The sequence below is a fragment of the Rhinolophus ferrumequinum genome, chromosome 20 (assembly GCF_004115265.2).
Source record: "Rhinolophus ferrumequinum isolate MPI-CBG mRhiFer1 chromosome 20, mRhiFer1_v1.p, whole genome shotgun sequence".
Lineage (NCBI taxonomy): Eukaryota > Metazoa > Chordata > Mammalia > Chiroptera > Rhinolophidae > Rhinolophus > Rhinolophus ferrumequinum.
This window is the reverse complement of record NC_046303.1, coordinates 20,715,268-20,732,859: the sequence shown is the minus strand read 5'-3', so window position 1 is coordinate 20,732,859 and position 17,592 is coordinate 20,715,268. Positions and strand designations below refer to the sequence as shown.

The following is a 17,592-nucleotide window of genomic DNA, read 5'->3' as shown; positions in this document are numbered from 1 at the left end:
GTTCTCACTAGACAACATAAAAAAGGCTCACCATACCAATGATGTGTTTGGTACCAAATATGAATTCAGTAAGTGGTTACTGCATGCAGTAAGTCTAATACAGAAAAGATGATGACAGCGAAAAGGAGAGCAAAACAGTGTGATGGGAATTTAATGGAAAGTGAAAACAGATTTAATGTGGAACCTCATAGAAGGTTCTATGTAAAATATAAAGGGGACCTTTGAGGATGTGTATAAATACTAAATGTGCAGTTTCATAGACACACCTAGAGGGTGTGATACGAAAAAAACAGATTGGCCGAAGCATGGATCATCAGGCCAACAGAACCATTAGATGCAGTGTAAACACTGCGCCCAGAGCCCAGAATACTTTCAGTGCCCCACAAAACATTTTAAATTTTAATTTTTGATCAGAAGTAAATAAATATTATAATAATGAACATGCAGTAATGAATCCAGTGTATGCCAATGAAGCATAAAATGTAATTTTTACTTTTTTTTTTTTTTTTTTTTTTTTTTTTTTTAATGGAGGAAGGGGACCAAAAAGGCAAAAGTGTCCAGGGTTTATGAAAATAGTAATGCAACCCTCAGGTGATATTTGTTATGCAGTAGATGGATATTTTGGCTAGAACCTAGAAAAGGAATAGCTCTAAGGTTGAAGATGCAGGTTGGTCTCAGGTGAAGGGGAGACCAAATGACAGGCTGAGGAGGTTCTTCAAAGTTTGGTTTACCTTCAGGGACTATTATGTCAATTTTTTCCTTCCGAGAGGTGGGAGGGGGGAACTCCAAGAAGAAAATTCTTGCAGGAAGGAATAGTGATCAGTTAGAGGCTTTTTGCATTTGTTTAGATGATGGTTAAAAAGGAGATTACAGTGGGAAGAGACAGGAATGGATATTACAGTCATTCAGATACATATTTACCCATGTGTTTTAGATAATATGCAGAAAAGCTGCCTTTTCCTGAAAGAAAACTCCCACAGTCATAATTATATATTTGTATTCTCTCTGCTTGTAAGACCTATGAGAAGAGGGACTGTGTTAATCTTACTGGTGTATCCTCAGGGAATTTGATATGGAGACAATCAATAAAACGAGATTTAGACTCTTGTAAAAGTGTTAAAACTATTATAACTAGAACGAGATCTTGAGCAAGCTGTCCTAATCATCAGAGCAAATGCCCAAAGCCTGAGTACGTGACAGATGCCTTCCAGTTGATTGACAGTTCAGTTATTCTGCAGATCAATTCAGAAGTAATAACGTATACATTAATTACAACCTACGTAAAGCTAATTTTAAATAATTCTTAATATTTTTCTAAATTGCGAAATCTCTGCCTATGATCTATAACTAAATATATTCTTATAATTATAACTCTTTTCTTTATATGTACCAATAACTCATATATGGAGAAAAGTACAATGACATAAATCGAATTAATATGCATTGAGTACAGTTGTATTGTATGTAGATTTGTTAACATTCTCAGTGAGTAATTTGTACACAGTAATTTGTAACACCGAGCCTCGTGCCAGAAACACAAGATGAGTACGGCATAATAGCATATGTTGGGTGTTAGGGGAATACCTAACCTAGCAGGAAGTTTACAGCAAGGTCTCATGAAGGACAGGTGACGTTTGCATCAAGTCTTGAAAGTAAATGCTAGCCAGGTAGATGAAAGCAGAAGGGTATGTGCATTTTTAAAATTATAGGAATTAGACTTGTATTTAAAAGACTTTGGTAACTTTTTGGAGTATCAGTTTCCTCATCCAAAACATGTGATGATCACCTTTTGTATCACTATTCACCTATTTTCCATGTTAAAAATGAAAGAAACATAAAAAGAAAACAAGACAAAGTTAATGAATTCCGTGATGTTGAAGAGAGAGGAAATATTCACTGTGTAGTATTGATAGTTAAAATTAGCTGCTTATCTGAGTTTTAGAAATTGTCTTTTCTTGAGACAAAGGAATAGACTAAGTGAATCTTCCAGAAGCTTCCAAACTCTGGTTCTTTGATTCAGTAACTTCAGAAGTATGCAGAACGACAACACTGTTCAATCACTGAGATATATTTACTACTCTGTAAAAGAAACTAATAATTTTTATAGCATTGAGATTATACCATACAACCTATGAAAAATTCATTACCCTACACCATGATAAGAAGACTGAAAGGTGTGTCAAGATATATTCCTTTAATTGGTAATTGTTAGGATCTCACACATTTCATTAACAATGTTACTGAAACAAAATCAAGATGCATTTTTCAGAATAGAGCCTCATTGGCAGTTTGAAAGCAAATGAGTTGTTCTCCCACTTTGTGTTACAAGAATTCTGGGGCTGTATTTAGAACGTTGGTACCAAGGTAGGAAATGAGGCTAAGTCGATGTTTTTTTTGAGGTTAAAGGTCTGTTTCTTTCAATCAGTTCAAACTGACAGGCCTCCTGCCATCACCTCCTCCTTAGCCAGGCAGGCAGGCCCTGGCTGTCAGTGTGAAAACATCTGTTGAATGGATTTATTGACTAGATCTTGTTTTTTCTCCCCCTTTCTCTATTTTTTTTTTCCTTTTTCCTTCACAACGTTTATTATGTCGCTGACCTGATGAACTTAATTTGTTGACATGTCATTCTCAGTGTCTTCCTCAGTGCTTGTCTCACATTTCTTTCTCCTGTGCTCTTTTCTTGGCAGCAGCCCTTCCTGGAACCCCAGCACACACGTGCACTCTCGGTGTGCCAAGCTCAGCTGGCTGTGGTTGGCATGGATGGATTAGAAAAACATCATCATGTCTCCAGGACTCATTCTTCCCCTGCTGCCTCCATTTTGCATCACCCAGTGATGGACCACCCCCTCCAGCCTGGCTCTGCAACTGGTAGGAATCCCTAAAGACTCTCCCTAATAGGCAGGCTAAATGTACCGTTCTTGTAGGATTAACTGATTTAAATGCTCTGAATAACTCCAATAGCAGAACGCTCCATTTTAACCCAGTGCAACCTACATTTTATGAGGTTATATTGGCCACAAGACAAACAGCACATCTGATAAATCTTGGGCTTAGCATTAATAGCCTCATAAATTGTTATCATTCACGGGCCTGGAAAACACATCAACAGGTGCATTGGTCCCTTTTGGAAACAAAAATCCCTCTATTTTTTAACAGTGTTCCTCAGTCTCTTCCTTTTGGTAGTCCTGGCCACTAGGAAATGTATAATGCTCAGCTTCGTTTGAATCTAAAGAGTGTCCCTCCCCCAGTTTGTTTTACTTGTTTTGTTTTAATTGTTTTCTTCTGATTTCCTATCCAAATGGCTCGTGAGACACAATTGTGCCAAGCAAGCCTGGCTTAATTCTACATACGTTAGTTCCATTTCCATTCATTATGGCACCTCTGGGTAGACTATTTGGCCAACCGATTCCGTTGCTTACATCTGTGTTTGATATTTAACAACCTGGCTACAGAGGAAAACAAACCAGATAGTTCCAAGGTCAGAGGAAGGTCAAGTCTGGAACACACAAAACAGGGGTCCTATTCCCTCTACAAAGGAACTGTGCTGTAAATACTTCTTTCTATCTGTTGGACCCCGTTCTTGTTCCATGCTCTCAAACTGTGGCTCATCAAATAAAAGATATTGCAGCTCTAAGGTACTCATAACTTGGATGCAGCAAGGGGAGAATCCGTATGTACCTTCCCCAGAGGCTCTCATAGGTTATCTGATTTATACTTGAATCAATTTTCAAGATTCAGAGTTTGTTTTTGTGACTTCTGTGACCTCCTGCAACTCTTTATGCTTGGAAAAGTTAACATATTTTTTCTGAAATCACATTCCTAAGCCGTGATACCATCTTTTATTTAGAAATCAATGAATGAAATGGCCGAGTTATTTAACTTTGACAGACATCTTTAAAAAGTATGCATCGGAGCTACTTTTTACAATGTGTTATACCACAGGCCAACATTCCAAACTAGGAGCTACAGGCTGGGTATATTTGGATGTATTTCTTTTACCACATTAGCCACTGCCTCTGATCCCTCTGTTTCGTGGAGCAGAGCAAACCTGCCCCAGTATCCCAGACGACCCAGGACTGCAGACCGGTTGCAGAGGCCGCTTGGATCAATCATGCCTGGCTCTATCCCTGAGCTTCAGGAGTTTTTGCTCAAAGCTAGAAATGTGATGGAGAGGAGTGCTTTTTGTAGGTAGTCAGAGCATAGCCTTTAAGAATCACATACTTCTCAATTCTTTCTCCTTAAAGCGGTTTTTATTCAGCCATAAGTTTTCAGAGAGCACAGAGTCACAACCATCCTATCAAAAGGCCAATTCCATTCACTCAGAATCATTTCCTTAATTTAAAAGTGAGCTTACCTAAAGTTTTGCGATACTGTTCCCACATATGCCGCTGCCTGCCTTTCTAATAATCCTGTTGATAGTTTCTTTTTTTAGTTAAGTAGAGAGGCTCTTTCCTGACATGCTTTGGTTTCCTCTGCTTTCATATGTTCCTTCAATATGAATGAAGCAAGAACTCTTGAATATTAGAAGGATCCTGCAAGTTTGAGAAACAGCATTGCCAAATGCACAGGGTTTTTAGATCTTAGCCGAATCCAGGTGAAAGGGGAAATTGCAAACCTAATAACAGAAGCATGCCATAAATATAACCTAATCATTCAATATAAAGACTGGTCATTTCAGATTAATTTATTTCTCTTAATGTCAGCAGCCTAGCATTTGTCAGAGTTTATACTTCAAACCCAAACATAGAAATTAATGTGAGATTATTTTCATATTTAATGGACTTGATGAGGCACATTTCTTACCTAAATGAGAGATTATATAAACTTATATTAAAAAAACACTAGATTTTGTACTTAATAGGCATTCAATAAATTTTAGTTGAATCAACAAATAATTTTGTATAGTGTATGTATATAAATATCGTCACAAACACTTATGTATTTACTAGTTCAAATCTAAAAACATGGAAAGTAAAAGTTACTTTTTAATTATTCTGGTTAAGGGGTAAATAAGTGATTTCAAGGTTATATACTTTAATGGAGAAAAACCTGCTTATTATATGATTTTACCTTAAAAATGTTACATCCTAACATTTGAATTCTTACAATAAAAAGGCTCAGTAAATTTTTTTTTTAAAATCATTCATAGTATGTAATTTATTTCTCAGCTAAAAGCCCTTCCACTGTCTTTGGGATTAAAAACATATTCGGTTGGTAACTTTTATTTAGTATTTTTACACCTCCGAAAGAAATGAAATGCACAGTTTTTACTTTACTCCTTCACATACTCTGGTTTTAATCCAAACTTAAATGTCCCCTGAAACCTGCTTACTCTTATAATCCACATGATCTCAAAACTTATTTTAGTATTTCTAATGATCTTGATTTTAGAGGTGAACTGTTAAGGCTTTCATTGTAGTATGTGAAAACAAATATTTTTAGGCATTAAACTCCTTTTTTTGACTCTAATATCTATTTGTTATAGATACATTAAAAAAAATCATAAGTGACTTTCAAGTATGTTCTTTGGGAATATTTAAGTTTTTTTTTCCAAAAGACAATCTCACTAAAAAGTAGGAAGGAAAAACAAATACATTGTAAAGGTAGGAAATTTGCTTCTGTGCATTCTGTAAGAACTATACTTTTTGGCACAACTTAAAAGTTATTTAATATTAAACTCACATAATTTTCAAGGCACACCATTCAAACCTTTACCCTCCATGTGGATTCTCAGCAGCCAACTGGAGCAGCCACACCTCCCTACCTTTGGAAGGAACAATGTTACAAGAGGAAAATGTTGTCTGAGTTCAGTCAGTTGTTGAAAGAGGAAGTTGCTAGTCCGTTTCCTGTGAGGACTTGAATGGATCAAGAAAGAGAGACTGATATGTAGCTACCGCCTCGTGATCCTATAGAGAGCCCAGATGCAGGTATTTCTAGGACAGACAGGCAGAGCATGTGGTACAGCTGCCTTAGTACAATGAAGAATGTGTGCTGTAGAGTCAGGTTGCCACATATGCAAATAGATTTGATGTTATACTGAAATTTGAGTAATAATATTGATTTAAGAGATGCTTTTTTCATTCTGTTTAAAGCCAAAGCGTGGCATGTATACTCGTATGTGCTCTGATAACTAAGGGAAGGGCAATGTATTTTATCTTAGGCATCTCTTCTACTCAGTTGTTCCTAACAGAGACCAGGCTTGGCCATGCCTTCACAACGGGACATTGACAGTAATGGCATAATTGTGCTTGTTTGTGCCACATCGGTTTCATTGAATGAAGAATTTAATGGCAAATAAATTTGATTGGCTTTATCTTTCCTATGACCCAGTACAATTTAAGGCCTTCTTTCTCCCAACACTGGGTTGTTACTTTATGTAATCTGTGAGTAAATTATTTCTTTGTAACATTGTGTCTTTATTCAGTGTAATGTGAAATAGAATCAGTGCTCACAGTAAACCAACATTTGTGAAAGCCGTTAAAAATAATTCAGGTGCTTCAACTACTTACCTCATTTAATAAAACTGAAAGCCACAGAAAGCACAAAATCTAAGCTAATCCAAAAAAATATATAAAAAATTTCTGACTTTTTTTTTTTTTTTTTGTAGAAAATGAACTACTAGGATTTAAAATGCAAGTAAAGACTTTATGTTAAGGCTCTTGTGTATTTTCCCCAATCCTAATTTTAACTCTTGTCTCATTGATCAAGAGAGAGATTGATCCATTGGTTTATGTCGCAAGTAGTAACCAGTGGGGCAGAAAGGGTCAAAGAAAAGTAGAATTCCATATGAATCCCAAAGAGAAGAGCAGGATTGTTTCTCACCCTATAAGTCTTTGTTTCTGAGAGAGAAAAAAAAAAAAAAGAAAGAAGAAAAGAGAAGAAAGAAAGAGAAATAGGAAAGGAAAGGAGATGAAGGATGAGGTTAAAATCTCACCTTGCAGTCTACCTGTTAACACCTCATTGCTACATCATTAAGATGAGTAAGTGGAGGTTTAGGGTTCCAGACTTTATTTATTTCCCCTTAAATTCAAATGTCTTTCCAAGAGCTCCTAGACTTTGTATTATAATCTCCAGATACTTGGCAACAACTTCCAGCTACTATAACCTGTTTCATAATTTTTTTGGCAGTGGTTTATAGAGAAATGTTGTTAAAGGAGGAACAATTACTATGGGGTAAAGTTAGATATGTCAAGACATGAAATAGTGAAAACATTAAGCAACTTATTGATTAGAATCTCTACTCTTGAAGAATATGTTTTCAAAATGAGAGTAAATTCTTCATATATCGGAATTGTGAAGACATGTCCTATATAGCTTTATATTTTGAATGTTACTTTTTATGCCTTCCTGTTTTCCTTTCTGCCTTCCATCATGTCTTCATTTTGACTTTATTTTAAAATATTTATTCATCTCATTTTTTTTTGCAAAATGCCATGTAGAACAAAGCTGAATAAAATAAAAGCCTGTATTAGATGTACTTGTCAATAGGAAGATAAGACATACGAAATAAAAGATACTGTCTTATTATTGAAGTAAGGCTACAAAAACTTCATGAGTTCAAGGATATGTACCAGTTAGGTTCATCGAGGAAGTCTTTATAAGGGAAATTTCTGACCTAGTTCTTGAATCTATTCATTTATTTATGTTTTTCATTTATTCATTAAAAATACTATATTCCCGGCATGTTAATAGACACTAAGAGTTCAGAGGTAAACAATACAACTCTAGTCTGCTTTCATAGATCTTACCAGATAGTGAAGAAATGTACAGTTAACAAGATTGTACAATTACATAATAGTGATAAATGCTCTGAAGAAGATACAGAAGATGCCAAGAAAGCATACAGTGGGAGACCTAATTTAGAGATCTCAAGGAATGCTTTGTCGAGGAAGTGACATTAAAACAGCCTTGAAGAATGAATAAGGATTAGCCAAATGAGGGCTGGAAGGGAGAATTTTTGGCATAGGTGGAACAGCATGTATGAAGATCCCAAGGCTGGTATGGTTTTGGTCCTTTTGTAGAATGGAAGGTAAGCCTTTGTGGGAGAAATAGACATCAAGAGAAGGAGGTGTATGAGACGAAGCTGGAGAGAAGGGGAGGGGCCAGTGTATACTGACCTGGAGGTTATGTAATCTCATCAGTGCAGTCAAAGGATTTAAGCAAAAGGAGCTATTGTACTAGTGCATGACAGATGGAATAGAGCGAAAGTCAGGTAGCCAGTTACAAGTCTATCTCAGGAGTTCAGATGAGAGATAAACTTACCTTGGATTGGGTATGGTTTAGGCATTGGAGATAAGAAGTGAGTGATTCAAGGTGTATTTTGGAGGGAAAATAGACACTGCTTGTTGGTTCCTTGGATAGGGAGTCTCGAGGACACTGATTTCTCATATGAGCAATGATGGTTCACAGTGTCCTGTACTGAAATGAGGAACACTGTGTGTGGTTTAAGATCATGGACTCAAATCTGAGACATTCTCACTTTGTGAAAAGTATGAGACATCCAAATGAAGATTTTGAGTAGTCAGTTGAATAGACAGTGTGCAAGTGTACTGCTCAGGAGAAAGCTCAGCACTGAGGATGAAAATGGGAGAGTCGGATCTAGGAATGGATTTTGAAGGCATGTGAGTCTTAAGAATGGATATTATTTGGACCAGCAAAATGATATATTGTTTAGACATAAGTTTACCACATGGTTTCAAAATACATATGGCATTCTTCAGTGTGATTTTAATACACTCAGAGATAAATATTTCCTCCTCTTAACAGTCTTCCAGCATACTCTTAAGCCAAAGGGAGAATAAAATGCATTCATTAATTAAACTTTCTTAAAATTAAAGTTTCTTAAAATATTACTATGTTCATGGACTTTAAAGATTTACCAAGGTAGGGTCTGAGTACTGATTAATCCGTGGGTTGATTTTTTTCGCATGTTTACAGAGTGCACCAAAAAAAAAATGTATACATACTTTAAGAAAGGAAAAAAACTGTATTAAAATTGTAATACTCAATATATACCGATAACACAAGATGAAAACAAGGGGCTGCCCCGGTGGCTCAGGCAGTTAGAGCTCCATGCTCCTAACTCCGAAGGCTTCCGGTTCGATTCCCACATGGGCCAGTGGGCTCTCAACCACAAGGTTGCGGGTTCAACTCCTCGAGTCCCGCAAGGGGTGGTGGGCTCCGCCCCCTGCAACTAAGACTGAACACATCACCTTGAACTGAGCTGCCTCCCGGATGGCTCAGTTGGTTGGAATGTGTCCTCTCAACCACAAGGCTGCTGGTTTGACTCCCGCAAGGGATGGTGGGCTGCACCCCCTGCAACTAGCAACGGCAACTGGACCTGGAGCTGAGCTGCGCCCTCCACAACTAAGATTGAAAGGACAACAACTTGACTTGGAAGAAAGGCCTGGAAGTACACACTGTTCCCCAATAAAGTCCTGTTCCCCTTCCCCAATAAAATTAAAAAAAAAAAAGATGAAAACAAGTCGCGTGTATTCATTTTTTTGGCACCCCTGACACACACACACACACACACACACACACACACACACACAATTATACAGGACTAAATAGCTCTTATGTGCTCCTGGGAATTTGTGGTTATGTATTATTTCTCTATTTGTAAATTTATTTTAAAAAGAAAGCCTTGTTTTGAGTAATCATATTGTCGTCTAACTTGTATCGTTACTCAGCGGTGTGTGCTATTTTCTTTGTCCTGAAGGAATTGCCTATGACCCTCTGATGCTGAAACACCAGTGCATTTGTGGCAATTCCACCACCCACCCTGAGCATGCTGGACGAATACAGAGCATCTGGTCACGGCTGCAAGAAACTGGGCTGCTGAGTAAATGTGAGGTAATCCTGAATTGGCCACACTCTTTTACTTACTTAAATAAATCATGTAAAGAGGCCAGTATTCATTTGAGTAGTTGTACAAAAATGTTAACTCTGTAGCACAAACACCATGATTGATGAGCCGTCGTAGGCACTAGTAGCACAGAACTTAGGATCTGACTCTGGGTTGGACACATAGTAGGTACTTAGTCAGTGTTGATGGTCTGATGGACTGAAAAAGCAGCTGCCTGATGTGTGTGTGCACTATTATTGCAGCATGTTTTTTTTTTTTTTTTTTGTACACATACTAGCATTTCCAAATAGGTATCATTTATTGAGGCAGTTGTCTGAGAAACTTCACAAAATAGTAAGTGCTAAGTAGTTGGTATTTCTTGTTATCAACTATACTCTGAACTCAGATATATACCAGTTTTGTCTCAAGAAAATGAATACATTTAAAAGATTAACTGTCCTGTTACCAATAATAATCACTTCTCTTTATTGGAGTGGCTGTTTCTCTGTTTTTATGGTAGAGGTCTGAATACTTTTATCAATATTTCCTTATACTCATTTCTGTAAATTCCTGATGAGTTCCATTTTTCATTTAGAAAAATCTGTTTGTTTATTCTTTCAAAGGTTAAATATAAAAAGGGTAATTGAAAAGTCTCCCATTTTCAAATGTGCAAAATATATAATATCCAGCAGCTGTTGATTTAGTTGGTATAATGGTTGGTCATTGCCTAAGATCCAGTAACATTCTGTATTTGAGTCTGAAGTGTTTTTAAAAGAAAAATATTCCCCATATATTTTCTCACATTACTTCTACATGTATTGATCAAAAGTATTTTTTCCTGGGTCTATATTATGTTCCAGATGTGTTCTAGAATCACAGAATTTCACAATACATCTATGGTCCCTGTTCTAACAGATTGACAATTTATCATGTTGCTATTTGGTTCTGTTGTCCTTTGCAGATCAATGAAGAGAATCCAATATAGTTTTCACCAGTTTGGGGAGACATTGAATGGATAATATTTTGATTATCGCTATGTCATGAGGAAACTGATATACTAAGACCCTATTAAATTTACTATTCTTTGATAAAATAAAGAAGCAATCTCTTGTGACTACTTTTGAATTATTTTATTTTTGGCAGCCCAAAGTGTAGTCAAGAAAAATTCCTATTCAAAACCAATTTAGCTTAAAGTAAACCTGTAAAATATTTCATTTGAAATAGAAATGCCAAAGCATACAGAATGTTTCTTAGAGGCAAATACTTGCCTGTATTTCGTAGTGTGAGTTACATCAATCTAATCCTTCTTCTCTGCAAACTACTGAAAGTAACTGAGTTTTGAAGATGCAGTTATTCATTCAGTGTGTTCATTTCTAAGGATAAGTTTTCTTTATTGATTTTCTCTTTTGAAGATGAATAATATATCTCATGTTACCGGGGAACTAAGTGGTTATTTTCTTTACATAAAAACATAGATAATGATCTAATGACCCTTAATGCTGAATAACGGTCATTCAGCAGTTGGGATTGTGAATGAATATACCAGAGCAGTGTCTACAGATGATTTTCACAAGTTTTATTACATGTTTGTAATTGAATTATCGCGTGTTTTTAATATTTCACATTCTGCCCTTGACTACTTGTATATTTTACCTAGAAACTCCAAAGTGAAAGAATTTGAGCTACATTTATTTCTCTGATTTTTTCCTGAGTGAAAGTCTATTATTCATCTTTTGTTGGTAGCATCCATATTATATGGCAGAGGGCTTTCATACTCTTTGGTAAATTGTAGTGGTATCTTAAAAGTTTCACGGTTGTTACAATGCAGTTCGGAGGCCCAACCACTCTGTTGTCTATACAATCCCACATAGAGCACATAAACCAACAAGGGGACTTGTTCGTGGTAGACTGGTCTTAATGGACATTTACTCATGTGAACTTTCCTATCTCACCTTGGCATCTACTATACGTGTTTCCCAGCTTGGCAACCTTTCGTGCTTTTGCCAGCTGAGATGCTGCTATTTACATTTTTTTCACTTTCAGCTCTTTGCTATATCCTGGAGCCTTACCCCACCCAAATTAAAAGTGACGGGTCACAGCCTTCGAGTACATGGTTAGAATGTGGCATTCCTTAAATCTGTTAGGAAGCTAACAGATCGAAAGCAGCACTGTTTATGAAAGGAGCAAAGTGCAGAAATAAATGGGATGTAATATGGTCCACACTGGTCTTAAAATCTGTCTGTTATCATCCTTTTCTGATCGGCCTTCCTTTTCAGTTCCTCATACATCACATTATTTTAGTTGTGTATTATTTGAAACCATAAAAGTTAATTTATACAACTCATTGATTGATGTGTTAGCAGACCCAGGGTGAAATGTCAGAAGCACTGTGGGGTTGACGAGAATAAGTGAGTCTAGCCCCAGACCAGGAAGCTAAATAAGAGTCTCTCTGGCAAACAATCACACAATTAACAAATAATGTACTTGAAAGCCTAGATCAGCATATTTGCTCGTAATGAAGACTAAGCACAAAAGTCTGACCCAAAACTGCACAATAAAGCAAACAGAATACGCTTTTTCTTAACATAGTTTGAGAACAGTTCACCAGGTGTTTGCTTTCTTAAAAAGTGGTGAAATACGTATTTCTTTGCTCCTGTATTATCAAATATCTATAACTTTATGCTAACCTAATGCAAAACATGAAATGGAATTCGTAAAACCATTTTTTAAAAATTAACTTTAAGACACCTAGGAATTTAATGCCCCTTTGCCTCTGTGTGAGTGATTTTAGGAATATTCAAAGTGGAATTTTTTTGGAAGTGATTATTAACTAAACAAGTGTTATCCTTTTGTAGAGACTTTCAGGTTCTATATAAGGTAGAACCTAGTGCCAAAAGGTATAAACTGTAGAAGCAAAAGAAACGTGACTTACTTTCTCTTCTTGATCGTTTATACTAGAAGAGTAGGGGAGGAAATGCAATAAAAAGCGAACATGCAGAGATTATTACAAAGCAGTTACAATCCACTCAGAAGTAGTCGACTTTATTCCCTTAGCCAGCACTCTCCCCAGTAAGCACAACTGAAACAATTGATACATGTTCGTTACGGATTTTCTTTTAAAGTTTTTGATTTCGTGTGTTAATTCTAACATACACATGTATTAATATGTTATTAAACTCTCCGGCAAGGATGCCAATTAATCTTTCTATCTCAGGCTAAATTATTTTGAAAATTTCAGTTGCTATGGGAAAAAACAGACAAACCCAGCAATATACCACAAACCTTTCATCAAAACTCATTACAAGCAATTGTAATGGCAAGTGGTCAGGTACATGGGGATGCATTATGTGGTTGAGAAGGGAAGAAGGTTCCTTTGCTAATGGGCTTCCTGGTTAGTGTTTATGAGCCTTCTAAGGGGATCAAGGCCAATGACAATATCTTCCAATTGAACTAGATTTTCAGTTCAAGAGAAGTTAGGTTCCTGCTTGCAAGTGAATGAATATTTACCATGATGGCGCAAGGACTTAAGGAGAATCAGGCCTGCCTTTCTAAATTGTGCAGTTAAGACTATCAAGATGTTCAAGTCCGGCTCTGTTCCTTGGTTATGTCTATAGAAAGAATTCCTGCAAAGGTAAAATCTATGCATCTAGGACTCCAGGGATATGAGTACCAGCCTTCGTGTCTAGCTTATCACTCTCTCTTAAACAGTGTGGGCAAATTCCTCTCTTGGTGGTGAGAAATAAGGACTCAATTGAATACTTTCAATAGATTTTGTAGGAAAGGATATAATCAAATAAGATATCACACAGACAAGCTGGGTCAATGCATTGTTTCCCAATATCCAGATAGCAACATGCCATCTCTGAACGCTGTATTCCTGCCGGATCTGTGTAGCTACCCATAGTTAGGGATCAACCTGTGCCTTTAGAAATGGAGGTGACAGAGTTCTGCGGACATATACCTGGTCAGTGAGCAGAAACCTATGGCTAGAAAAATGGCATTCATTTATTGATTATAGTGGTGCTCAAATGTTAGCATATATCAGAATCATCTGGGGGGATGTTACAAAACAGATTGCTGTGCTCCAACCCCAGAGTTATAGTTCAACAGGAGTGGCGTCTAAGAACTTGTATTGCTAACATGTGTCTGGACAGTCCTAATACTGCTGATCTGGGCACCCCACTTTGAAAACAGTGATTATCTATTCAACAGTATTTATCAAGAATTTGAATTTTTTAGGCTTCTGTGTTAGGAACTGTAGATATAATGCTGAGAAGATGCATCTCCTGCCTTCAAGGAGGTTACCATCTGGTGGGATCAACAAACAATCACATCATCACATAAATAAATACGAGTATATAATTACAAATTCCTGAGGGATTTTGCATCACTAGTTTTATATTGAAGTGACTTTGAAGACTCTTATTGATGGAGCTGGGGGAAGAAATAAAATGGGAAAGACAGTGGTCAGCAGCCTCCATAGTCTTAACAGCATCAGAGGGGCCCTCTGAGCAACAGGAGGAGGAAGAGATACCACACGTCAGAGTGCAAAGGAGGAATTATCCCAGACCTCATGTTGCAGATCCTGCCCTCCTTCACTCTGTCTTTTTTCATGTTCCTGGGACAAAATGGAAGGAGTCTTGATTCTGCTGGCATACAGAGAAGAGGCAGCTTTCCTTAACCAACAGAGTGGTTTTTAATGTTGCAATTGAACAATGATTTTATAGGAAAAAAGGTAGCAATTTGAAAACATTAAAAGAGCTCAATTGTCTCAAAACAATAGACTAATCCACAAATCAAACTCGTATTGTATCATTTCATTTAGCAGTGTAGAAAATTAATCAAAATGGACTATTCAAATGTTATTGTTCAACATTAGATTTGACCTTAGTCCTGCCATTAATTATCTGTGTATTTTTGTCAAATCATTTAACCTTACTGATCTTTGGCTTTCCCATGTATAAAATGAGGGTGTTAGGATATTTGCTAGGATCTCTTCCAGCTTTAATATTGTATGAAATTAGCTGGTTAAGGAGTTCATTTGGAACGTAACACTTTGGTTAAGAGTAGACAAAATTTTTAGGCCGTTGTAGTAAACACATTGCTTTTAGTTTGTAAGCTATAGTGTAAATTGGCTGTGCTCACTAGTTCCTGATTAGCAGCCAGAGAAAACATTAGTCCACATATTAGATTACAGTGGTTTCATGGGTTAACTTCTTTTGGCATGACGTGGCACTGTTTTTAAAAAATTGAGGTGCTTAGTACTCCTTCATGCCAATACCATTTAATGTTTCCCTTGTTGAATCATTCATACTTAGTTTAGTGATTCCTTTGGGAGTGAAAAGCAAAACCAGTAGCTTTCTTGTCACTGTAAGAAATAGATCTAGAGGGGTCATTTTGTCTCTTCAAGAACAAGCTCTTGGATTAGGCAGCTAGGTTTCCAAGGTGTGTGTGTCCCTGAAGGAAAGGATGTGCTCTTCTGTGCTGAAAAAATTACAGACATTGACACATCGTCTGTTAGAAATGCAAGTGCACTTGCGTTTCTAACACGGTTTCCAGACATGCTCATGACTCTCAGCCCCACCAAGCCACCCACAGACATTTGCTTGCTCTCACATTTGTTTTGAGAATAATAACATTTTATAATTTTGCTTTTGTTGAATTACACATTATGTAGAATTTGTATTGCCTCTTTGTGACTAATATTGAATAAGTTTGTTTCGCTTAATTCATAAGTAAAAACCATAAGCAACATACTGTGCTGAAATGTTTAACTTTTTTATTCAAGTTCCAACACAAAGTAATTTCAAAACAATTCTGGGACACAAAACCAAGCTACTGTTGCCCTTCTGGGACTTCTCAACAGTTACAGTGAGAAAAGTTTAGTGTGAAATCTTAAGAAGCCAAAATGCTCAGGAGTAGGGTCTCCAGCACACTTTCCCAACACACACAGGTGATTTTCAAATACCTTTTGCAAATCTAAATAAAGAAATACAGTATCCTTTGGAGAAACACATTTGGAATGTGCAGGTTTCTGACATCAATGATGCAAAGCACTGAATACTGTAAGTTAATGGAAATTCAATTAAACATTTGTTTTATAGAGTAATCTAACTAGATGGCAGCACATAACAGCTTACTGTTTTGTTTAGTTTGAAAAAAAAAGCCTTTGTGTCTTAGAATCTAACTGCAAAGCAGTTTAAACAGGGAGTCTTGTGAATTGACTCTAAGGACATAGCAGCCTTGGGAAGCAGAACAAATGATCTAGATGTGATGATTAAATCAGGGTACATTATGTCATTATTCTGAAAGATATTTGCATATCACAGTAGCATGGACCCAGCCAGAAAAATACATTTAAAATCGTTGTGCAGCCTGTAATCAGAATTAAGATGACGGGGAAATTTTTTGTTTTTATTTTCATTTCTGCAAAAAAGGAAGAATTAATGTGGAAAACAACCAAGAACAGGAAATAAGACACACTGCCCTTCTGAGTCCATTTGGAAAGTGATACAGGATTTTCTTTTTAAACAGCAACTTTTTAACAAAATGCTTATTAACAAAAACAAGTAGTTATATTTTTCAACCATCTGAAAATCATAATGCTGAAGCAACACAAAATATTGTGACAAAATTTATTTTATACATGGTTATTATTTTTTAAAAAGCAGTGATTTAACATAAACCTTTAAAATGTTCATTTACAATGTTGTTTTAAAAAATAATTACAGTGTAGGAGACTCAGTTGCATAAAAATTGTGAAAATTGAGCAGTTACACTAAGGGATAACCTTTCCTTGTAACTACCTGATGAACATAATGATTTGAAATGGATGAAAATAAAACTTTAAAAAATATATAGTACATGTGCTTTTACCACTTTTATTGAATGGGATTTGCTGTGTTTCTAAAGTGCCTTTGAAATTGCTCTATGCCCTGAAATGTTTTAAAATAAATTGTAATGATTGAGTCAAGCAGCATTACATGCAAGTAGACAGCACTTGTCATTTTGAAGATCAGACACCGTGCTTCCCCGAAAATAAGATCTAGCCAGACAATCAGCTCTAATGCGTGTTTTGGAGCAAAAATTAATACAAGACCTCGTCTTATGTTATCTAAGACCCAGTCTTGGGCTCATATATTAATTTTTGCTGCAAAAGATGCATTAGAGCTGATTGTCCAGCTAGGTCTTATTTTTGGGGAAACACGATAGACATTTTTTACTTCCTAACCTTCTCTGTGCCAACCATTTATTTAAATTGTAGTCCCAAATGTTGGTCAGTACAGTGTCAGTATCTTGAATTATGAACAGGAAGAAGGGACAGGTTCCTCTAACATGTGGTTCTCGACCGAGGCTGCCCATTATAATCCCCTGGGTGGTTGGAAGTATCTGAATGCCCAGTCTTCGCCCAGACAAAGTTATTCAAAAGCTCTGGAGGTAGGACCCAGGCATTGATTCTTTTTAAACTTCTGCAGCTGATTCCAGTGTCAAAAATCACTGCCACAGAAACTCCACTTCTTAAGTTTCTGAAGGTTTGACTTCATAAGCGTAATGAGGCAGAGACAGATAGGTGAATGGAGTCAACTATGTGGAGATGGGAGAATACCAGAAGTAAGCATTTCCCTGAGCAACGAGAGTGGCATGAACTCAGAAGTTACATACATTACAAAAATAAAAATTAAAAATTGAGGGAAGTGCTCGTTGCTTTGAAGTTGTCACTGACTTGGAATATGAGTTTGAAAATT

At 36.6% G+C, this 17,592-nt stretch overlaps 1 protein-coding gene across 1 annotated transcript in view; it reads left to right on the top strand.

The window, feature by feature from the left end:
* HDAC9 (histone deacetylase 9) overlaps positions 1-17,592 on the top strand; it is a 664,661-nt gene that overhangs the window by 405,857 nt on the left and 241,212 nt on the right. The window contains exons 14-15 of the mRNA XM_033088745.1: positions 2,688-2,868; positions 9,722-9,855. Coding sequence (XP_032944636.1) covers positions 2,688-2,868; positions 9,722-9,855 — 315 coding nt within the window. The remainder of the gene's footprint in view (positions 1-2,687; positions 2,869-9,721; positions 9,856-17,592) is intronic.